This window comes from Humulus lupulus, chromosome 7, assembly GCF_963169125.1.
Source record: "Humulus lupulus chromosome 7, drHumLupu1.1, whole genome shotgun sequence".
NCBI lineage: Eukaryota > Viridiplantae > Streptophyta > Magnoliopsida > Rosales > Cannabaceae > Humulus > Humulus lupulus.
The window spans coordinates 9,461,433-9,487,184 of NC_084799.1; the positions used below are offsets into that span (position 1 = coordinate 9,461,433).

At 36.0% G+C, this 25,752-nt stretch overlaps 1 protein-coding gene across 1 annotated transcript; it reads right to left on the reverse strand.

Annotated features, from left to right (window-relative positions):
* Positions 1-14,577: 14,577 nt before the first annotated feature.
* Positions 14,578-15,355, reverse strand: LOC133789428 (germin-like protein subfamily 1 member 20). The gene is made up of 2 exons (XM_062227271.1): positions 15,232-15,355; positions 14,578-15,131 (listed from the first exon to the last, which is right to left on the reverse strand). Exons 1-2 carry the CDS (start codon positions 15,353-15,355, stop codon positions 14,578-14,580), a joined length of 678 nt encoding a protein of 225 aa, XP_062083255.1.
* Between the last annotated feature and the right edge of the window lie 10,397 nt (positions 15,356-25,752).

Sequence of the window (25,752 nt, forward strand, 5' to 3'; positions counted from 1 at the left end):
TAATTATCACACTTATGCCCTCAACGGGCTAGAATTATCACATATCATAATACACATAGTCATGCATCTCAAATACTCAAATAGTCATATAACATGCTTAAAATCACAATCATGCATCTCAATCATTAAATTCACGCATACTTCCATTATGCCTTCCAGGCACGCTAATCAAGGCCCTTAAGCCGGATTAGTGAATTTGGGTCGTTACATTTTGAGTCTAAGAGACCGATCTTAGTGAGTAAATCAGGAATATAGTTCGTTTGAGAAAGATGAAGATCGGAGGGTGTACAAAGTACCTAAATGCCATGGAAAAAGTAAAGGGGGCCCAAATCTTTGACCGCAAATTTATTGTTTAAGTGTCGAAGAAGAACAGCAATAGTAGTGGCACAAGAGCTTGTAACAATGATTTTGTCAACATAAACAAATAAGATAATCAAGGTTGTGGCAGACCGATAAGTGAACATGGAACAATCGACTTTCGAAGCGACAAAACCTTAGTCAAGAAGATTATGGCTGAGCTTAAGAAACCAAGCATGAGGTGATTGTTTGAGGCCAGCTTACAAATATGACGTGGGGAGGAAGGATCAACAAAACCTTGGGGTTGTGACATATAAAAAATTTCGTTCAAGTCATCATAGAGAAAGACATTTTGAATGTCCAGCTGAGTGATAGGCCAAGTAGAAGAGATAGCAAGAGCTGAGACCAGCCGAATGGTGTTGGGCTAAATAACCGAGTTGAATGTCTCATGGAAATCAAGACCAGGGGTTTGATGATACCCTTTAGCAATGAGACGGGCATAGTATCTATCCACCGAGCCATCTGCATTAAGCTTAATGCGAAAAACCCATTTGCAACCAATGATTTTTGCTTGAGGAGGTGGAGGGACAAGATTCCAAGTGTGTTGAGATTGTAGGGCATCAAATTCCTTTTGCATGGCCGCTTTCCATTCCACACAAAAATTAGCCTCCTTAAATGAGGAGGGTTCCACCGGAGTACCAATAGTAGCATAATAGAACAATCGTGGCTTGTGTATACCAGCTTTAGCATGAGTAACCATGGGGTACAAGTTCAAAGGGGCAATATTATGCTTATGAGGACCATGCAAATAAAATATTAAGGGAATTGTGGGTGGAGAAAGTGGAGAAGAATAGGCAGAACCTGTAGGTGTGGTATAGGAGGAACAAGGTGAAGAAGATGAATGAATATGAGAGGATGAACCAGGTGTGGAAAGAGAAGGGGGACGTTGAGGTGGGGAAGAGGGCGTTATAGGAGTATGTAATGACCCAACTACTCTAGACTTTGGACCATTAATGAAAACTACACATAGACCCTAATCCTTAATAGAACTTACAAGTGAAAAGATCATAACTTTATTAAAACTTGTAAAAAAAGAAATGTTAAACTTACATAAAACTCAAAGTAGGATATGGGATCCCACTGTTTTAAAATCAAAACATAACATACTTGTAATTAAAAGAGATTACATAAATAAGTGCGGAAAAATATACATAAAACCATAAGTAAAGACTTCATCCTCAAATCGAAACTCTCGGCTCTTTGAATCCATTCCGCCTCAATACACATTCCCCAAGCTTCGAAGAACCTTTCCCACCACTAAAGGTATTTTCCTGCACATATAAACAAAAAGGAGTGAGCCTAATGCCCAGCAAGGAAAATCTAACATATAACCATATACATAAAATTCATAATGTAACATAAAACATATCATAACACTTATGTCACATACATACTATAATGGCCATTATTACTTGGGGTCCCATAGACTAAACAAGTCATATGCCCATTAGATTAGTGGGGCTTGCTAGCTAAGCAAGTCATATGCCCATAATCTATTTGGGGCTTGTTAGTTGTACGGGTCATATGCCCAAGTCTACAAACATACTTAACATAGCATATTACATAACACATAATCATAAGATAACATATAAAATCATATAACATAAATCCTATCCTATTTTCCTTACCAAATTATCGGGATATGAGAACAGATTTTGGGACTTTGGAACACTCCTAAAAACCATAAATGGGAGAGTGAGTATACTAAAGAGAATGAGATGAAAAGAATGGAAGAACTATACCATTGAGAATATACTTACCAAAAACTTATGTTCAAGACCTTAGGTTTCCTAACCAAGAATAAAGAATAAGGTTAGAATGTTGAGTAGAAGACTATAAGAACTAAAAGAAAATAATACCAAATGAACTAGAGTGTGAAATACCTTGAATGCTTCTATAGACAATCTAAACCTTGAACCGAAATGCTATAAACCTTACTTCCCAAGTGTTTGGTAAGCTTATAATGATCAAGCTTATGATTCCCAACCCAAGTGTTTACACTCTCATTATAATAACCTAGCAACTTGCAGCCTCTGAACTTAGAGTAATAGATGAATAAATGGCTGGGTACTAGGTCCTATTTATAGAGTTTAGGAATGAAAAGATCTTCATTTAACTTGAATAAAAATAATGGCTTTTTAAGTGAAAAATATTTGAATTACCGTTCAGCAGAGGCTGAAGACTCGTTCAGAAAGATGCTGGACTTATCAAGAGGTTGAAGATTTGAATGGAGAAAATTTTCAAAATGTTTCAAAATGCCCTGAAGAAGGCGATATATTGCCTGGGCCAGTATGCCCGAGGCAATCGTGCGACGTTTTTTTTTTCGTGCTGCAATATATCGCCCAATATAACTGCGATATATCGGCATACGCTGAATATTTAAACACAAAATTACACATTTTTAGCTTAATTTGAATTGAGTAAACAGCCTTGACTAAGCCCTCTAACGTTTTCAAAGCTGCTGACTGACCCTAGAATATTCAAATTTTAACCTTAATAAATTTAATCCTCAAAATACTTAATCATTATTAAACATACACATGACATGTGCTATTATCTTATTGGGTCTTATCTAAACCTTATAATATAATAAATATTACCCTCAATATCAGTCATATTAATCAAACCTTAGGTTAAAATTAATATTCCTACACTATAGGTTAAACTTAGAAAATCTACAAGTGTTACTATGAGTGTCCAAATAAATCCCGGTCTAAACCAAAAATCCACAGTCATAACAATAATACTACTATTACTATTATACTACTATCTAACTAGATAAGTAAAGTTCTTTGGACTCTACAGAGTAGTAGAAGGAGGAGAAACAATAGGTGTGGAAAGGGAAGAGAGTTTATAATAGTATGCGGGGCTGTGATGGGGTGGAAGCGGGAGGAGCATGGAGAAAGGGAAAATGATCTTCATTAAAGACAACATGGCCATAAAAACAACCTGAGGTGGGTTGTAGGCAAAGATACCCTTTATGTTGGCTGCTATAGCTGAGAAACACACAAGAAGAAGATCGAAATTCCAATTTATGAGCATTATAAGGGCGATGGAAAGGAAAACATTCACAACCAAAGATACGGAAGAGAGAGTAATTGGGGGTTTTATTATGCAACAGTTGGTAAGGGCTGCGAGATTTTAAGACATGAGTGGGAAGACAATTAATCAAATAGACAGTCATGGAGAAAGCATAATGCCAGAAATGAAGTGCCATATGAGCATGTGCTAAAAGGGTGAGACCTGTTTCAACGACATGACAATTTTTACGTTCAACCCAACCATTTTGCCGAGGTGTGAGAGGGAAATAGAGCTCATGGAGAATGCCATTTTGTTTGAAAAAGATGGAAAGAGAGTGGAATTTTCCACTCCAATCAGAGCGAACAGTTTTGATGTGAGAATTAAATTGAGTAGAAACCATCATTTTAAAGGTGAGAAAAGCTAGGAAAAATTCCATCTTTAGTTATGAGTAAATACATCCAAGTAAAACAAGAATAACCATCAATGAATAAAGCAAAATAACGAACACCAGTAATGGCAGTAACGAGGGAAGCGCCCCAAAGATCAGAATGTATTAATTCAAAGGGTTGTGAAGCCCATGATATAGAGTTCGGAAAAGGAAATCTATGTGACTTTCCAAGTTGACAGGAAGAGCAAAAAGAAATACATTCAATCTTGGAAAAAGAAAGATTACAAAGAGAAACAACAATGGACACAATATCATGAGACCGGTGACCTAAACGGGAATGTCAGAGATCAACAGATGATTTTGTGGACAACAATAGTTGAGGCGACGAGGAGACAACGAATGATGTGGAGGATGGAGCAGAGACTCGATAGATGCCCTTGTCAAGTAGGCCGATAAGTAGAATGTGATGGCTGTCCCGGTGCTTGACAAAGAAAAAGGAAGGGTGAAACTCAACATAAGCATGATTATCTTGGCATAATTTGGACAGACTAAGCAGATTTTTGGACAAAAGGGAGAGTGGTAAACTTGACAGAGTTTAAGAGTAGAGGTAGGAGTAGGTAATGATTCATAGCCAACATGAGAAATAGAAATTTACTTACCATTGCCCATAGTGATCTTATCACCACCATGAAACTGTTGAGGAGACACTACAAGAAAAATGATTTTAATAACACCAAAAATGTGTTATCAAAACATACCATAACACTTTTTGATGTGTTAAGACCGACTATGTTATCGTAGGTCAGGGTACTTTACATAACACTTTATCATTGTTATACAGATGTGTTATTATATTGTCAACAATAACACATTTTTTGGTGTTATTTTAATAAATAGATAAATGTTTAATTATATTATTTATAGTCAATTATATAACACATTTCAATACTAATAAATTTGTGTTATGCTACACTTTAGTATAACACATTTTTTTGTGTTATACTACACTTTAGTATAACACATTATTTGTGTTATATAATGAAGTTTGGATAACAAAATTCTTTACATAAAAAGTGTTATTGTAATAGATATTATAACACATTTTCGTATTATTTTAATATTTAGATAAGTTTAAATTATCATTATATATTCATTTATATAACACTAATTTAGTCTATTATATTTTAATTTTTTTATATAATTAAAATTAGCTTTCTAATATATACTAGCACCATCAAATGAACTTGATTTTCAAATAACAAAAAGTAAAAACATTCAACATTGTATTAACAATCCACAAATTAGTTTAAAGCATTCAACACTATCATCAACAACAAAATGTTCTTTAAGTGTTCAAGTAGTCTTTAATATTTAACATATTGAAAAGTTACTACTTTCAGCACAAAATATTGAAGAGTTTAATTTTTTACATAATAACACGTCAAAATTTGAGTAGTTGCACACTCCTACAGTACTATTTGATAGGAAAAAAACATGCAATTGAAGTTTCTTCATTGTACGAACCACAATGATTTGATCTTCACTTCCAATTCTAGCAAAACCAACACACTCTGTGTCTTCATCGCAGACTGCAATGCAACATAATACAACAACATTCAATGTTAAATTGATAAACTAAGTCTGATTTAGTTCTTTGAAATTCAAAGTTAAGACATGAGTGAGTCATAGAGTAATAGTAGTAGTTATCATTACCATATTCTACTTTTGCTTGCACAACTTCCAAGAGTTGCTCAACTTTAAAGAAACCTTTAATATTATTATGGTTGTGGCCCTTTGGAGTGGCAGATCAGTGGCCTTAAGTTCAGCATTTTTTTCTTTCAAACATATCCTTGCTGCTCCCCACCCTAACTCACTCTTTCTTATTTATTTTATTCAAAATAATTCAAAATCGAATCAGAATTAGAAAAGAGCCAGAATCAGAATTCAAAAGAGCAAAGGCAGAAAAACTAATCTAAGAGCTTAACCATCTTGAAGTTCAGATTACAAAAACACTAGACATACAAGTGAGCACTTTAAATCGCCAATCATATTTTCTTATAATGTCTATATAGCTAGTACTTTTGGTCTAATTTTCTTTTCTTCGTCTTCTTTTTATTTTTATGTACAATCAAAATAAATAAGGGAACTTGATCTTGCTAATATACATCTGCAACTTGAGGACACAGAACCATATTTAATCCATACTGCTTTAGAGGTGAGAGAAGTTGAATTAAAAAGTCTACAAGAAGTCCTAGATAGGCTTAGTTTAGACAAAGTTCAAGCAAGTTTATTTATTCTCTAGAGCCACAAACAGAGAAAAACTAGGTGTTTTATATAGGAGCATTAATTTAAAGATCCAATCCTAGGAAGCCACAAACAGAGAAAAACTCAGAACCTACATGCATAGGAAGATCATGAAATTTCTAGGAAGTACGAAACATAAATGTAGAAAGACAGGTCTGACGTACTGAATTGTTCAGAAAATAAAAGTGTTACTCAATTATCAACGCATAAAAAGCATAGAACAGCAAGATTCAATTGCTACTGCAAAAGCAGAAAACATAGAAACAAATGACCAAAACTCCAGACAAGAGAACTGCATGTACCATTAAACACCATTCTACATATAAAGAGCAGGTTAATTACTAAGGCAATTGCTAAACTAGCTGCAAAATAAACAGCACAAAGTTCGTACACAAAAGAAGAGCAACAACTAAAAGTAAAAGAACAACAGCAGCTCTTGTAAATCAGTTTCAAGCAACTTTTTGATCACAAGTCACCCTAAGATTCAATTTTATTATCTATAAAGTCAACATTTCGAATTGGAAAAAACAATAAAATGGTTCTATAATTGTGCCAAAGAAGCAGAAAAATCATGTATTAACTTTAGTTTATCAAATGAGGTTCAGATCATCTTGTGTCTGATTTCAGCCTCTAATAAAGTTCTTCCATTATATTATAAATCGAAGTTCATTGAAGCATAACACAACTAGAAAATCTTATGTCTTGATCACTCACCTTGCGACAGACAACAAAGAAATTAGTTACACTTCCTTCAAGAAGCCGATTGCCGTCATTTGACAACAAAAGGTCAGTTGCCGAGGGAGGTTTTAGTTTCTCCAAAGACTTTCTCACCCTATAAAGAGAACAACACAATTCCCATATGACAGTAAATTATGAAGCAATATAAAGGCCTTAATTACAAATCAGACTATTATTCCATTAGTAATGGGAATTCTCTTTGTATTTCAAACCCTTTTACCTTCAACTGAACAATAACATGCCCCAAAATATAACATAAAACATGTCACTTTTGCCAAAAAAAAAAAAAAAGTTCAGCTATTAAAGATGAGAATCCTAAAATCTAGTGAACTAACCTTACCTAATTGAGTGAACTAGCGAAGACTTTTTTTTTCCTACAAAAATTGAAAATGATAACTCAAAACGGGTCTATTTCATAAGAGGAGTATATTTTAATATTAAAAAAATATTGGTAGTAAGAATAGCCAATTAAAAATATATAGCTTCCCTAGAGTATTTTAGTGGCAAACTTAAATGTAGTCAAAGCTCAAAGGCCTCCAAACATAAGGAATATCACCACAAATAGAATATAGATTAATATGAGGAAAGCATCAAAGGATTTAAACAAAAATTGGGTCACGGCTTGATTATCACAATTTCCAACTCTGCGAGCAAAAACTAAGAAACAAGCAAAACAAAAGCCCAAAGCTGGAGGTCAGCCAAAGCCACATTCAAGATGCTAAGATATATTAGAGCTTTGTTTTGTTTGAAGAAAAAAAAAGCACTTTCAACTTACAAGCATCTTAAATCTAGGCTTCCTTGGCAATATTTTTATCATATAAAGTATATTTCAGCCACTAGTTAAACCTCTGTTTCAAAAACAAAAATATTGAGCATAACAATACATTTTGGATTTGATTAACAAACAATCACTTTTTCACTGAATAGTTGCAGCTGTGAAATTTGAATTTTTTTTGCATGAACTCAAGAAATGTAACCAGTCCAGGACAGAGAAAAAAGAGCTAAACTGAGTGTAATGGGATGAGACAAAAACACACTAAAACAAAAACTAATGAGAAAAAACACTTGCCCAAAAAGGAGCAACTCAAACCATATTTTAAACAACTCAAGTATTAAGAAACAAAATCTGGAATAAGAAACTAAAACTACTATACAAACAGAAACCTTACAAGATATAGAAATTGAAATTAGCACGGGGCACTACGACATGAAACCAGATTTCAAGGTTCTGTTTTCTGCGATTTCTTCAACCCCCATTTTCCAAAAACTAACCCATTACCTTCAAAAGTCATCAAACAAAGTTTTTGAACACAATTTCAAAGTAATTTGGCCCCAATATAGGTTACCCAAATGCCCAGAACAACTATTACCTCCTCAAAACACCCAAAGACATACATGAAGCTAAAATCACAACTTTGATTTTGAGCTTGGAAACTTTCCCCAAATCTACGATCCCAAGCCAAAATCAAGAGTCTCAACCTCAGTTCCAGGTCTATAGTACCTTGCAAACCAGTTCCCATCCACAATAACAACACCAAAATTTAAAATTAGTTAAAAGCTCAAAATTTCCTGAAGAACACCAAGCTTGAAGAGGAACTCTAAAACAGAGTATCTTAGCTCTCTAAATAAGAAATCTAAGGTCTGCTTGGGATGATTAGAGATGTAAGTTTTCTATAGGAGAAGTAATAGAAGAAACCTAAACAAGTTTTCTATAGGAGAAGTAGTCCTAGATTTCATTTTCAAATGGAACAACAAAAGTAAACATTGAACAATGAGGAACCACAATATCAAGGAAACATAGCTCTATAATTAAAATGAATACATAAGAAACTTAGAACTAAATAAAAGTTCATAACCAAAACCATTCTCCAAACACAAAAAACTTATACGAAAAAAAGTCAAAGATCTAATGTAACCTTTACTCATAAACAAAAATTAGTCACAAGAAAATCAAATACAGAACCAAAACAACCTCAGCACACCGAAATTTTAAATCCAAAAATAGGATAAAAAAACTGAAACTAAAATAATCTCAAACCCATAAAACATAATCACAAACAAGATCAAATGTCAAATCCAAAAATATACTCAGGAAACTATATAGTCAAATATTTGAAAACAACAAATATACCAAGATATTTATATTAAAAGGGCATGGCCTAACCAAGTCAAGTAATAATAATATCAAACTCTATAACTAACACTCAAAACCTCTCGATATGTCCTAAGTCTTTGAACATAATATAAATGACTAAATTCATTAAATAAAAATCTTAGATCAAAGTTTTAACTAAAATGAAGACTAGGAGCAGGTGCGTCATCATGCTTATCTCTAACATGTAACTTTCTTCTTACAAATCTTAAACACATGAATTGGGATGAAAAATGGAAAGCAAAGTTATGACACCTGGGCACATGACTTTTTCAACTTGATCTTATTTCACTGAACAGGTGAGTTGGGAAAAAGAAGTTGATAACCTCCGTTTACCAGGTAAATAAGTTTGATAATTATATTCACCCACAGGTTAACAAAATATATTTCCCCAAAGATACCACTAAAAAAACAAAAATAAAATAATCCTTTATCATAAAAGAATGTAAAGAAGAAAGAAGGAAAAAAGTTAGTTCATCTAATTCTCTTTAAAGACTTATTACAAACAGTTTCAGGGTTTAATCTAATATTTTGTATCCATTCATGATAAGCACCAAATTAATGAATAAACTACATTTATACAAAGCAAAAAGAAAAAGGAAAAAGACTCATATCTGGAACAACAATCTGAGCATCAGAGTTCTCAATCAGTGGGGCATTAGATGAAAAGCTTCGATTTCCAGCGCTGGCAATGGACTGTGGTTGCTCAGAATTTGAACCTGTCACTGACATTTTCCTTTTTTCTCAACTTTACTTGCACTTACAAGGCTGGAACTGTCAGAAGGAAATGAAAACTAATCAAAACTCCATTTTTATGTGATATAAATTACAACGCAAGAATTAATAAGAAAGAAAGAAAAAGAAACTTCAAAAATCATGACTTCAGAGCATGGTGCTCCTCAGTTTTTCCCAAAAAAAAACTTCAGAGCATTTGGATTTTCTTTATTTAAGAACTGTTCTCTTTATATAATAAAATTTTCAGTATCTTTAAAACTAGAAGACTTGTTGGAACTTCATCATATCTAGACTTTATAACCTCCAAATATAATACACCAGAAAATGCCACGAGTACAAGTACAACAAAATCGAAAGTTAATAGCATACTTCAAAAATGCAATTAAAAATAAATATATATAGAAGCCTCAAGAACTTGGCTTATAGCATATTTTATTTTAAAGGAAATGAATTGATATGACATCAAATTATATATTTACTTGTGAATATTCCAACACACACTGCAGAAGACAAGGAAAATCTGTATGTTGCAAACCACCAAACAATTGGCAGTACACCGGTAACCACCAAAATAATTACGGAAGCCATAGCCCAGCCAATATAAACAGATGATGCATACAGAGAGCTAAATCCTTTCTGCTCACCAGTCAACCCCTTGTATGACAAATCATCTAAAGGCTTTGCTGAGACAATTCCACTAAGAGCAAATACAGATCCAGTGAACAGTACCATACACACAAAAAGAACAATACCCTGACAGAGACAAAAATGCATTTACCATTACAAGAAAAGTTGGATACCAAACACAAAGTTGATTGAAATACAAAAGAAAAGAGAACACTTTATAAAGAAGTAAACACTTTTTTCGGCTTTGCATATACACATGCTTAAAACTAGCTAGCTCTTGCTCAACTTTCTCTCTTTCATTATATTTATATACAAATATGTATAATTATGAGAATAGAATTGAAGAGAATTTAAATAGCTACAAGTTTTACAATACGAGACTACCATTTAAGTATCAACATAAAAATTAATAAAATAAATAATCATCAATATTTGCATACAAAAAAAAACTGAAAATATATTGATCAACATCATATTTAAATCTCAATTCTTCAAAACCCAAAACCAAGAGCAACTAGAAGCAAATTTAATGTTGTTTCCTTTTCTACACTTAAAATATCTTTATCCTTTTTGTAACAAAAAATTAAAACGAATAACCGTAATCTTTAAAAGTATAACCATATGCATTCAAATTAAAAGAATAATTACAGCCAAAATCTATCATCCTTAACAAAACACAAACTTGAATATCAAATCCACAATTGAAACTACATCGAATGCACCAAGCATATCTAATTATTAATGAACATAGCATTTCAACATAAGAGATCCTCTCTCTTTTATGTATCGATAATTTTGAACACTATATCATCCATTTTTTACTGAAGAAATTTAGATATTCTACACCAAAATAAAACATTACAGGTGCTATTTATTAATTCTTAAACCAATATGGGGAAACAAACACAATATCAAACAAGATTTATTTAATTTATGAACAAAACACATATATACAATCACATAAATATACAATTGAATTAAACAGAAAAATTAAGACAATATATCTCTTAAAGGAGTCCAAATATAATGCTCTTCCAAGTCACCACCAAATCCACAAAGTCTCTCATATCACCTTTTGAAGGAGCCCAAAAAAACAAGAAAATAGTAGTTATCAATTGACTAATTTGCAAATGAAACGCAACAAAATGCCCAAAATTCTAGCTGAAATGCTAAAATGCCCAAAAATCAAGCTTAAATGTTCACAAAATCAATCAAAACTTAGGAGTAATAATCAATCAAAAAAACAACAGATTATTGGGTAAATAAATCATCATCATTCATATAAAAATACCTCAGCCATCACAATAAAACAAATAATTACCCAATAAAACAAAAGTACACAATCACAAAAGATTTACACTCAAACAAAATGCAATCTTGTACAAATTGGAGATCTGTGCCCAAAGCGTGTCCAAGATTAGTACAATGATTCTACAGTCAATTTAATTCTTGTAAATATATATATCTATATATTTATATAGAAATACTTACAGGGAGACCCGGAAACGGAAGCTGAGCCCACATTTGAGTAGGAGAAAATGTACCACCCCATATCTCTGGTAACGTAGAAACCCCTCTGGTAACCACTGAAGCTTTGCTAGATCTGAACCGAAGAAGAAGAGAGGTGTGGTTGAATAGTGATCTAAACCAGCGGTGAGCAATGAGCTCGATCTGCAGAGGTGCTCTTCGATCTATATGAGGAAGTTATTCTCCGATCTGCAAAACACGAACAAGGAAAAGAAGAAGGAGGAGGGGCTTGAGCCGGATATATCTTGAGATTTTAATTTTACATAAAAATCTAAATTTAAAAAAGGTGCATAGAAGAGTTATGATTACACATGTGCTCTTACCTTTGTTCTTGTAGATGCTTCATTTCCAAGAGAAATCACGTGAGAGGGCATCCCCAAGGAAGAGAGCAGTAGAGAGGGCTTCCAATGGGGAGAAAAATTGATGGAGAGGGTTTAGCTGGGAAGAGAAAACATTTGAGTGGAATTTACAGCGGAGAGAGTACTCTACAAATATTGTTATATTTCTTTCAACATTTTTTTTACTTTGGCACTTTCTCTTATTTTAATTATAATACTTTTTAAATATTGTTATAATGATGTGTTGTGGAAAGGGGTGTTTGGTGTAGTGAGATTCCAGCAAGTTGAGATCTGGAGTGAAGTCATGAGAGGCTCCTGAATCCATATACAAGGTTGGGTCAGTTACACTTGTGGATGTGGTTGGTGCATGTAGCAGCGGAGGTGAGGGGCTGTGATGAGTGAGGAAGGCATTGAAGGGACGTGTTTGTGGTGGTGAAGGTTTTGGTTGAAACTGAAGATTGGCTCTATGGTAGCAAGCAGTAGCAGTGTGACCGAGTTTAAAGCAAATATGGCATTTGGGTATGTATGATGGGCGAGGGGAATGAGAAATCCATGGTCATGAGGGAGAGGAGAAAGGAGCACGAGTTGGATGAGTAGATTGAAACTGAGAAGGAAAATTTGTTTGGGGAAATTGTGGGGTGGGTTTTGGAAGTTGGAGGTTAGTGAAATTGGCTTGAATGGAGATAATGGAGGCAGCGGCATTCTGTCTGTCCAGGCAAGCATCAAAGCTGAGAAGTAAGTAATAAACCTCTTCAATGGAAGGTGTGGTAGGACGTGCTTCGAGTGGTTTAACAAACGCATTGTATTCCGGACCCAGGCCATTAAACAAATAAATGAGATGATCTTGATGAGACACAGGGTCTCAAATAGAGGCAAGAACATTGCAATATGATTTCAACTTCTGCAAATTGGCTAAGGCTAGCATGTCGTCCTTCATTAAATTTTATAGAGATGCTCTAACCTCAGAGATGCGAGCAAAAGAGGCGACCGTGTATTTTGTTCTAAGGAAACCCAAATTTCTGAGGCTGTGGTGAAGTTCACAATCTGGTCGAGCATGTTGTTGGAAAAGGATGCATGTAGCCAACTCATTATCAGCCTATTATACCGATGCCAAGATATAAAGGCTGGATCGATCTGAGATGGAGAAGTGATAGAGAACTGAGGAGGACAAGCAATAGATCCATCTATGTAACCTTCAAGATCGTTGGCTATAATAATATTTTGTATTTGCATCCTCCATATCAGATAGTTTGAATCAACGAGCTTGACGGTGATGTTCTGGTTTACCGACGGAAAATTGGACGAGAGAGAGCCGACTATGGAAGAAGATGAAGGTGGAAGGGGTGATGTGAGAGGCAGTTGTATGGTCTTTAGTTCATCTGGGTTTTGGGGTTTCTCGGCCGTAGTAGGGTTTGGTGTTTGTTTCTCCACTGGTGATGGGGATGCTCACCTCAGAGGCCATAATGAAGGAGCCATTTGTGGCATGATACCATGCCAGAAGAATCCCTTCAATGTACTATTCTCTATGATTTGTGTAATACACGGTACAGGGCTTATACCCAAAAGGAGGAAAAATCAATATATGGATAGCTGTCCAATACACACGGAGTAAAGCAAAAAAATAAGGAAAAGTAATAGTATATTTAATTACTGTTTAACACTATATTGATCGCCATCGATGAAGAAGATAAGATATTATGCTTAAATTATATTTTGCAGCCATATTTTTCTATTTTTATGAATTGCATATATTTTTGTAAATTTTCCTAATTTATTTCTTTTAATTTGATGTGACAGTTGTCATGCTTCTTATTTATGGTCGATTTTTTCTTTTCAATTTAATGTTTTGTTGCTATTTCATGTCATTTGTAATGTTTTGTCGCTTATCCATTCATGTCGTTTCTTTAATATTTAGTGTCGTTTGTCCAATGGATTGTCCTTTTTCGAAATAATTGCCGCTCTTAGAATTTAATGTCAGATTTTGTAATTAATGTTTTAAGTAAATTAATTATGATACTACAAACCACATATGTATAAATATATCTATATGCTAGAGAAATTCAGTGTTAAAAATGTAGAGGTGATCATAATCACAGAAGTATATAATTTTGTACATTTTTAAGTTGGTTTTGGTAGTCGAAGTTAGTTAATTCATGGAACTAAAAACAATTCACCGCATATAATTTATTGGACTATTTCTGAGAATGAGAAATAAATGTAATTTTTTTTAATGTAGTAGCATTGTATATCGCAAATAATTCAATGAAATAATGGTAAAAATGTATGACCATTCTATTTATTACATGTTGAAAACAAATTATATAAAATACTGTTGAAACAAATAGCCTATAATTAGTTGATCGTGTAGCTTATTCGCTATTACATTGTTATTAGTTGTTGTCATACCAGAATTGCTTATGGAGATAGTTGATAACATTCTTGTCCACTTGGAAGGCTCTAGCAAGAATATTAGGTTTGATGGAAGGATTTGATCCAAATACAGTGTTTGCAATGATGATCACTCCTGCGTTTTGGCTACTAAGACCGGCAAATGCGACTGCTGGGGTGTGTTCTGGATTGAACTGGAAGTGAATCATACCTATTAGGAATACGAACACTTCTCCCTCTTTTAGAACCTTTGTAAACAGACGGTTTCCATCTTGGTTGGAGGACACAGAACCCACGTAGAGAGTTCCCTTAACGACCACTAGGATTTCAGAGCCGCGAGGGTGAATGTGATGTGGTTTTTGGCCATATGGATCATAGTCAATGCGAGCCAATGATATTACAAGAGTGTTGAGTCCTGGAATCTTATCCATGTTCATTTGTGTCACATTAGATCCAACTGGGTTGTTTATGTCTCTTAGAGTGTTGAGGCCAGAAAAGAAGAAATCTTTAGCCTTTACAAGTTTGGGATCCTTGCAAAACTTTCCATTCACAAATACTGATGATAAAAGTGAATTTTGTTAGTGCCAACTCAACTCAAGCATACATAATAATAAAGATCCAAATAATTAAAAATACTAAGAAAAATATGAACATACAAGATTTGTGGGGTTCATCAACAGCCACACAAAAGTCCTGGAGAGGGCTTGGGTCAGAGGCAGTGGCAATGGAAGTTTCCAAAGCCAAAACAGCTAGTGGGAGAAGAAAATAGACAACTTTCATGTTTGATGAATATGCTTGAGTAGTGTACTAAATGTTCTTTAGTTTGTTATTTGAGTAAGCTAGAGTTGAGGATTTAGCATTAGATCACATATCTATTTATGCATATAGGAAAGTGCGGCAAGGCGCGAGGGTCACAAAGTGGTACCTCCTCATTCTAGATCTGGTAGGGGCGGAGGCCTCAGTGATGCGAAGAGGAAGACCCCTAACACTTAGACCGTTGCTGGTCCTGATAGGAGATGTCTGGGTGGCCGTCAGGGCGGTAGCGAGGCATGGAGGAGTTATCCGGAGTGCCCAAGGTGCAGAAGACGCCATCAAGGTGAATGTTGAGTCAAGGCCTGATATGTGTGCATAACAGTGGGGCACCTTAAGAACGACTGCCCTACAGTGAAGAAAGGGAAAAGGTGGACAGCTTGACTCTAGCTCAAGTGTTCACCTTGACACAGGCAGAGGCCGAGGCTAGTCCCTCGGTAGTGACAGGTTAGCTTTCTAGCGATGGCTCTCCTTTTATTGTATTGATTGACTCTAGTGCTACACATTCATTTGTTTCTAGTAAAGTGATTGATAGGTTGTGTAGACCTAGTGAGTATCGGACTATGGGATTTGGGACTTTATTGCCTACTGGGGGTAGTTTCTAGGAGATGGATCAGGACACTGCCAGTGATGGTTGATAGTAGGGAGCTTTTAGTTGACTTGATTGAGTTATACATGATCTTAGGGATGGATTGGTTGGTCAGGTATGGGGCTACTATTGACTCTAGGAAGAAAATGGCGACTTTTGAGCCTGAGGGAGAGGTCCTTTCATTTTCGTTGGTGCAGTATGTGGACCTCGCGTACCTATGATATCGGCACTAAGAGCCAAGGACTTGTTACAGGGAAGATGTATAGGTTTTCTGGCTAGTGTGGTGGACACTACCAGAGTGTTGCCGGCGGGGCCAGAAGATACGCAGGGTGGTTTGTGAGTTTTTGGATGTATTTCCAGAGGAGCTACCGGGATTGTCGCCACATAGGGAGATTAAGTTTATTATCGAGTTAGCACCGGGGACAGAACCAGTATCAAGAGCACCATATAGGATGGCACCAGTAGAGTTGAAGGAATTGAAGATACAGCTGCAGGAACTTCTGAATTTGGGATTCATCAGGCCTAGCTATTCTCCATGGGGCGCTCCAATTTTATTTGTTAAGAAGAAGGACGGGACTCTGAGGATTTGTATAGACTACATAGAGTTGAACAAGTTGACTATCAAGAATAAGTACCCTCTACCAAGGATCGATGACTTATTCTATCAATTGCAGGGAAAGACGGTGTTCTCAAAGATTAATCTTCGATCTGGTTAACACCAGCTGAGGATCAAGGACAAGGACATACCGAAGACGGCCTTCTGAATGCGGTATGGGCACTATGAGTTCTTGGTCATGTCTTTTGGTTTGACCAATGCCCCGGCAGGTTTCATGGATCTAATGAACAGGGTGTTCAAAGATTTCTTAGATCAATTTGTCATTGTCTTCATCGATGACATTCAAGTATACTCTAGTTCTGAGGCACAGCACGAGCAACATCTTTGACAGGTCTTGCAGAGGTTAAGGGAGCATTAGTTATATGCCATGTTTAAGAGGTGTGAGTTTTGGTTGCCAGAGGTGACTTTTCTTGGGATATAGTTAGCGCAGAGGGGATTAAGGTGGATCCGTCCAAGGTGGAGGCAGTGAGAGATTGGCCGAGGCCAAAGAATGCCTCAAAGGTTCAGAGTTTCCTCGGGTTAGCGGGTTACTACAGGTGGTTAGTAGAAGGATTCTCTAAGATTGCTACACTAATGTCAGAGTTGACAAAAAAGAATCAGAAGTTTGTTTGGTCAGAGAAGTGTGAAAACAGTTTCCAAGAGTTGAAGCGACGACTTATTACTGCACCTGTACTAAGTCTTCCTTCGGAGGAAGGAAAGTTTGTGGTATACTGTGATGCATCAAGGTTGGGTTTAGGCTATGTGCTGATGCAGAACGAGAAGGTTATAGCTTATGCATCACGGCAGTTGAAAGAGTATGAACAACGGTATCCTGCCCATGATCTGGAACTGGCGGCAGTGGTATTCGCACTGAAGGTGTGGAGACATTATCTGTATGGGGAGAAGTGCGAGATATACACTGACCATAAGAGCTTGAATTATTTCTTTACCCAGAAGGATCTGAACATGAGGCAAATGCGTTGGTTGGAGTTGGTTAAGGATTATGATTGTGATATTCTTTACCACCCAGGGAACGCCAATGTTGTGGAAGATGCATTGAGCCGGAGGGGCTCGGGGCAGTTATTTAGTTATGTTCAGATCTCTAGAGAGTTAGCAGATGAGATGACCAGGGCAAGGATAGAGTTGGTGGTGGGCCAATTGGCCAATGTTACCTTGCAGTCGACCCTACTATAATGAATCAAGGAGGGTCAATTGGTGGATGTGCAGTTACAAGAAGTTCGACAGAATGTCTTAGCGAGGGTGGCTAAGGATTATTCCATTTCAGAGGCTGGTATACTTCGATATCAGGGACGAATTTGTGTTCCGACAGGTGAAGGGATCAGACGAGAGATACTAGATGAGTCTCACACTATGCCGTACTCGCTTCATCCATGTACCACGAAGATGTATGGATCTAAGGACATTATATTGGTGGCCCAGGATGAAGAAGGATGTGGTGGAGTATGTGGCCAGATGTTTGACATGTCAACAAGTAAAGGCTGAGCATCAGCAACCAGCGGGGTTGCTTCAGCCTTTGGGTGTCCCCGAGTGGAAGTGGGAGGACATTACCATGGATTTCATTGGAGGTCTACCCAGGACAGTGGGCTTTATGACTTTGTATGGGTGATAGTGGACAAATATACCAAGTCAGCTCATGTTCTGCCAGTAAAGTCGACTTACACAGTGGAACAGTATGCAAAGTTGTATGTGAGGGAGATAGTTCGTATCCATGGGGTTCTTGTAGAGTCCAAGAACTTTACTTAGCTAGTTAGATAGTAGTATAATAGTAATAGTAGTATTATTGTTATGACTGTGGATTTTTGGTTCAGATTGGGATTTAATTGGACACTCGTAGTAACACTTGTAGATTTTCTAAGTTTAACCTATAGTTTAAGAATATTAATTTTAACCTAAGGTTTGATTAATATGACTGATATTGATGATGATATTTATTATATTATAAGGTTTAGATAGACCCAATAAGAAAGTAACACTTGTCATGTGTATGTTTAATGGTAATTAAGTATTTTTGAGGAATAAGTTTATTAGGAGTAATATTTGAATATCCTAGGGTCTGTCAGCAGCTTTGAAAACGTTAGAGGACTTAGTCAAGGTTGTTTACTCAATTCAAATTAAGCTTAAAATGTGCAATTTCATGTTTAAATATTCAGCGTATGCCGATATATCGCAGCTATAGAGGGCAATATATCGCAGTACGGGGATACGAAAAACACGTAACTTCACACGAGCACCTCGACGAGCCTCAGGCATGCTGGCCCAGGCGATATATCGCCTACAAGGGGCGATATATCGGCTCCTTTAGTGTACTTTTGAATATTTTTTAAAACGTTCCCATTTTAATCTTTAACCTCTTGATAAGTCCAGCATCTTTCTGACCGAGTCTTCAGCCTCTGCTGAACGATAATTCAAATATTTTTCAGTTAAAAAGCCATTATTTTTATTCAAGTTAAATGAAGATCTTTTCATCCTTGAACTCTATAAATAGGACCTAGTACCCAGCCATTTATTCATTCATTAAGCTAAGTTCAGAGGCTGCAAGTTGCTAGGTTATTATTGAGAGTGTAAACACTTGAGTTGGGGATTATAAGCTTAATCATTATAAGCTTACCAAACACTTGGGAAGTAAGGTTTATAGCACATTTTGGTTCAAGGTTTAGATTGGTCATAAAATCATTCAAGGTATTCCAAACTCTAGTTCATTTTGGTATTATTTTTCTTTAAGTTCTTATAGTTTCTACTCAACATCCTAACTTTATTATTTATTCTTGGATAGGAAATCTAAGATCTTGAACATAAGGTTTTTTTTTTTTTTTTTGGTAAGTATATTCTTGATGGTATAGTTCGTCCATTCTTTTCATCTCATTCTCTTTAGTATACTCACCATTCCATTCATGGTTTTTAGGAGTGTTCCAAAGTCCCAAATCTGTTCTCATATCTCGGTACTTTTGGTAAGGAAAATAGGATAGGATTTATGTGTTATGTTATATGATTTATATGTTATGATAAATGTTATCTTATGATTATGTGTTATGTAACATGCTATAATATGTATGATTGTAGACTTGGGCATATGACCCGTACAACTAACAAGCCCCAATAAATTATGGGCATATGACTTGCTTAGCTAGCAAGCCCCACTAATCTAATGGGCATATGACTTGTTTAGTTTATGGGACCCCAAGTAATAATGGCCATTATAGTATATGTGACGTATGTTATGATATGTTTTAGTATATGTTAATATGAATATTATGTATATGATTTATGTGTTAGATTTTCCTTGCTGGGCATTAGGCTCACTCCTTTTTGTTTATATGTGCAGGAAAATAGCTTTAGTGGCGGGAAAGGTTCTTGGAAGCTTGGGGATGTGTGTTGAGGCGGAATGGAATCGAAGGGCCGAGAGTTCGATTCGAGGATGAAGTTTCTTTACTTATGGTTTTATATGTATTTTTCCGCACTTTATTATGTAATCAATTATATCTACAATTATGTTATGTTTTTCTTTTAAAACACTGGGATCCCATATCCTACTTTAAATCATTATGTAGTTTAACATTTGTTTTTACAAGTTTTTAATAAAGTTATGATTATTTCACTTGTAAGTTTTATTAAAGATTAGTGTCTATGTATAGTTGTCGTTAATGGTCCAAAGTCTAGAGTAGTTGGGTCATTACAGTTCCTAAGTCTATTGTATCCGATCGAGACCCTATATTTACCTCCAAGTTCCGGGGAGTTCTGCAGAAAGCCATGGTGACTCAATTGAAGTTTAGCACAGCCCTTCATCCTCAGACTGATGGACAGTCTGAGACGACGATTCAGGTGTTGGATGATATGCTTAGGGCATGTGTGATTGACTTCGAGGGATCTTGGAGTAAGTATCTCCCATTGATTGAGTTTTCATATAACAATAGTTATCAGTCCACGATTGGAGTGGCTCCTCATGAGATGTTGTATGGAAGGAACTGAAGGTCGCTCATTCATTGGGATGGGATGGGTGAGAAGAAATATTTGGGGTCAAACATGGTTCAGAAGACAAATGAAGCTATTGAGAAGATCCGAGCTAGAATGCTTGCTTCGCAGAGTAGACAGAAAAGCTACGCTGATCCTAAGCGTAGAGATGTGGAGTTTCAGGTTTCGGACCACGTGTTTCTACGAGTTTCACCACTACGAGGGGTGAGAAGATTTTGAGTAAAGGGCAAGCTGAGCCCACGATTTGTTGGACCTTTTGAGATTCTATAAAGGATTGGACAGGTGGCTTATAGGTTGGCATTGCCACCGACGTTATCGAGAGTTCATGATGTGTTCCATGTTTCTATGTTGCGGAAGTATGTCTCAGATACGACGCATGTGCTAAAGTATGAGGACTTGGAGTTGCAGACAGATTTGTCCTATGGGGAACGACCGGTTCAGATTTTAGATCAGAAGGACAAGGTTCTACGAAATAAGATGATTCCACTAGTTAAAGTATTGTGGACGAATAACAAGGTCAAATAAGCGACCTGGGAGCTTGAGACGATAATGCGAGAGCAGTATCCCAAGCTATTCAGGTAAATTTTGAGGATGAAATTCTCAGTAGGAGGGGACAGGTAACGACCCAAAATCACTAATAAGGCTTAAGGGTCTTGATTAGTGTGTCGGGAGTACGATTGGTTTATGTGTGAATTTATTAGCTCAATGCATGATTCTGTGATAAGCATGCTTATGTGATTATATGAATAAATGAGATGCATGATTATGAGAATTAGTATGCATGTAGGCTCTGTGTAGAATATTAGGGCATATTTGTAATTTTAGCCCGTTGAGGGTATAAATGTGATATTTGTATCTATTTTGTGATTGTTACCACGTGATAATGGGGATATAATTGTGATGCGCGACTCGAGCCGGTCCTAGGGAGTCGTTTAGCTAGTAAGTCACAATGGGGTCGAATACCCAGCTCGGGAGGAGCTTAGGGGTATTTTGGGAATATTATAAAGTGTTCGGGAATTATTGGGTAGTGGTTGGTAATTTAGTAATGGTTTAGACATGTTGGGATTAAATGTGGATCTATAGGAATATTTGAGGATTTTGTGGGATTTAGGTGAAATGACAGAATTTTCCTTGAGGTTGTAAAAGACTTTTTATTATGGGAAAGGGCAAAATGGTAATTGGGTCTTAGGAAGGGATAACTCTGGCTGAGGAGAATTCAAATACATTATTTTTCATTTAGGCATTAAACTGAACATCTTGCTGAAATCTAGAGGGAACCAAAGGAACTAGAAGGAAGAAGAAGAAGAGCTATCTTATTTGGGGTCAAGGAAGGAACTCACGGGTGAACTAAGGGAGACTCTAGGCCAAGAATTCAAGGGTGCAAAGGTAAGTTTTAACTCTCTTCCTAGTCGAAATTATGCTGGTGATGTTAGGTTAGTAAGCTGAAACTGAGTTATTTGCTTGTGGGTTATTGGAGTGAAGAATTCGGCTTGGAAATCAAGGGGAATTAGCTTGGAGTTGGACTTGAAAGAAGCTCAAATTCGAATCTCTGCTTGAGGTGATAATTTCATGTGTTTCTGAGGTTTATAATCTGGTGTGGTTTAAGTTTTTGAAAGGGTGGTTTAAGTTTTATAAAGTATGGTTTAAGTTTTTGTGAATTTTGAGCCACTAGGTGATTCTTGAGTTTGATTGTGTGATTGGGTTTGTTGCTGCGATTTCTGAGTTGCCATACTGTTTATCTAGGGTTTTAGGTTGATTTGGGACTTGGTGTACCTTTGGATTGATTTGGAAGAGTTTTGGCTCGGGAAAAATGCTAGGAAAAACCAAGTTTTCTGTGTTCACGTATGAGCGTCGCGGCCCTGCTCTTCCGTGTCGCGGCGCTAGGTTGAATCAGGAGATGGGGACCCCTCTTGGCGTCGCGGCCCTTATAGGGTTGTGCTGCGGCGCTAGGCTAATTTCCGGACAAGGGAAATTTGAGTTTTTAGGGTTTTGGTTCAGGGGGCTCGGGGGACGCTTCCGCTACCTTGTGCTGGGAAACAGGAGGTCCTGAGAGCACGGGATTGGTTCCGGGAGATGATTATGAATTGGTTAGTAATGAGAGTGCAATGTATGGGTTGTGACTAGGTATTCAATGAGGCTCGGGTTAGAGGACCGCGCTCGGGATTTCGGTGCTCGAGAAGCTTTGGACATAGGTAAGAAAACTGCACCCGGTTGTGAATTTATAATGGGACTAAGAGTTCCCTGTTTTGTATGCTTTATGAAGGATGGTATTAAGCCATGTGAATAATGAACAAACGGCCTAAGGGTGCTGGAGTTTATATTGGCGCATAGGGTGCGGCTCAGCCACTGGTAGCTGAGGACAGCTTATTATTCACTAAGCTCGATTTAAGCGGATCGAAGTCAGTGGGGTAAATAGAGGGTGCGACCTAAGGGCGTCGACCCTGATTATCATGTGATTTGATTATTATTATTATTAATTGATGAATTTGTTATATTAGATAGCTGAGAGTTGGTTTGTTGATCCTCTGGTTATGTCTTTGGACTGTGTAATTGATATGGTATGCTAAATTTATGAACCTACGCTAAGGGTTATTCAATTGTTATCATTGTTTGTGCTGTAACATTATATTTTTCTTGCTGGACCTTGGCTCACAGGTGCTACGTGGTGCAGGTAAAGGCAAGGGCAAGCTTGATCAGCCCTGAATCGGAGAGCTCTGAGAGCAGAATGTACATGATCAACTACTCAGTCGCCACGGTTGAGGAAGAACCGGGAACGGGAGGACCAAAGATGTCTATTATGCCCTTAGAGTGGCTAGCTGTGGATTGTACTCTGGAAATTTTGTAAACTGACTTTCAAACACTGTTTCTCTTGGGATCCCTTGTGTAAAACGTTTAATTATATGGAATGAATATTTTATGACCAAAACCTTTTAACCCTAGTTCATTAGTGATGTTAGTGACACGGTTTTAACTAAATGACTTGATTAGCAAGTCCCGCACCTTTATAAATACACAGTGCAACGGTCTTGGCTGCCCAGGGCATTACAGGTTATCTGTAAGCTTTTTTTAAATCTTTAATAACTCATTATTAAAGATTTTGTCTATCTTCGTAATATTTTAACAAACTCCAAATTTAATTGTGATTTTAGGACAAATTCAGTTATCCACAAGAAAATCTAGTAATCAACGATGCCATGATAAGACAAATCCAAAAGCATCTGAGTGATTGCACCACACGATGAAGAAACACTGGGTACAGGTTGGAGGAGAGGTGGACAATGAGAGAGCGAAGTCGAAACCTTTTGGGTCGATTTCTTCTTCTGATTTGGCAATTCTCACTACCACAAAAAGGGTTTTTTAGGACTAGCATTGCGAGTCCTAAAAAATTTTTTAGGACTCGTGGGGCACGAGTCCTCTATTTGAGAGCTTTAAAAAGTGAGGTTTTTTAGGACTCGCAAAAATTGTTTTTAGGACTGGCAACGCGAGTCCTTAAAGAATGTTTTTAGGACTCGCAACACTAGTCCTAAAAAATCTGGTTGAGTACCTTTAATTAAGTTTTTAGGACTCACGCTGCGAGTCCTAAAAATCTGGTTGCGAGTCCTAAAAAATCGGATTGAGTGCCTTTAAGTAATTTTTTAGGACTCTCTTTGCATGCCCTTAAAAGTAATTCTTTTTTTTTTAAAAAATGCAGCTACTATTTTCATTTTGATTTTAAAAAAATATATATCCCTTTGAGTATCCAAAATGTATTATGCATGTTAGATTTCTAAAATTTCAAAAGAAAATACAACAAAATAATTTTTTATTAATTACTCAAAAATATAATTTTAATATTTAGTCTACTCGACTTACAAAATCATATTACATAATAGTTTATACTACAATCAAATTCTATCATCACAAAATATTAAACAAGAAATGTATACAATGTTAGTGAAATATACTTTTTATTCCAAAAACTTCAACTGCCAATGTCGGCTAGTACTGCGCCAAAGAAATGCATCTCAATATAGACTTGCACATTATAAAAAATTTCTTTAATTAATAAAAAGTTTCTCCACGGGAAATAAAAAGTTCTTAAAATGTTGACCACTAGAAATAAAAAAACAAGAGAGGTCCACACATAATTGATCAGTGTACATCTCTAGATCTATGGATAATGTATATCCAATTAATTTAGAGATCTACACCAAAAGCATAAGCAAAATACACCATAAATCAATCATATTAATCCATTCAAACCGGTTGCAAAATACACCAAAATCCAGTCAATAAATATACCAAAAAATAGTAGCAAAATACAAAGTAGTAGCCATTAAAGAAGCAGCAAAATATACCATAAACACACCAAAATCCTGTCATAAAATACAACAAAATCAAGTCACAAAATACACCAAAAAGATAGGCTGATTAGTTTAGCATAATAAATAAGAGGAAAAAGGAAATATAATCTTATGAAACTGCCGTAGCAATCTCCAAGAGTCATTGTTTGGCAGGAATAAAAAAATTAACACTAAGCACTAGTGTTTTAGATGAATCAGAAAGGTATTGTTTGAAAGAATTCAGTTTGTACAATAATTGCGAGGAATATAGAGTCAATAATTTCATCTTACTTAAGAAGGCCTTTAGTATGGTGGTCGTAAATGACTAAATCAACATATCATTACTTCCAAAGCCTACTTAACGTAATAAGCAAAGGCTGGCATGATCATGGAGCCTTAGAAACACAAAAACATATCTCTGGATAAGGAACTCCTAAACATGGCACTCAAGATTCATAAAAAAATAGAGGAAACACTAATCCAAAATTATTAGAGGACTCGTATCTTGGTTTGGTTTCAATCCAAATCTACACTAAATGTGATTATATTTTTCCTTGATAATGAAAAATGATATTTTCATATATGGTAAAAAAATATAGAAATTTTGATATGTTATGGTTAATATGCTTAGGTTCAAATAGACTAACATACCATCATATGCTGCCATATATTGTTATGGTTTTCCAGCTTTTCCACTTTCACATCAGGTTTTCCAGCGATTGATAAATAAATATATATCCAAAAAAATTCAATTCCTAAAATTATTTTGAACTAGCATGTTATTCTTTTTCAGTTCATTCTAAGAAATACTTGTAACTTGAAATGTTCAAGAAATACATGCATGATTAGTCCATTGAGGCATTTTCACTAA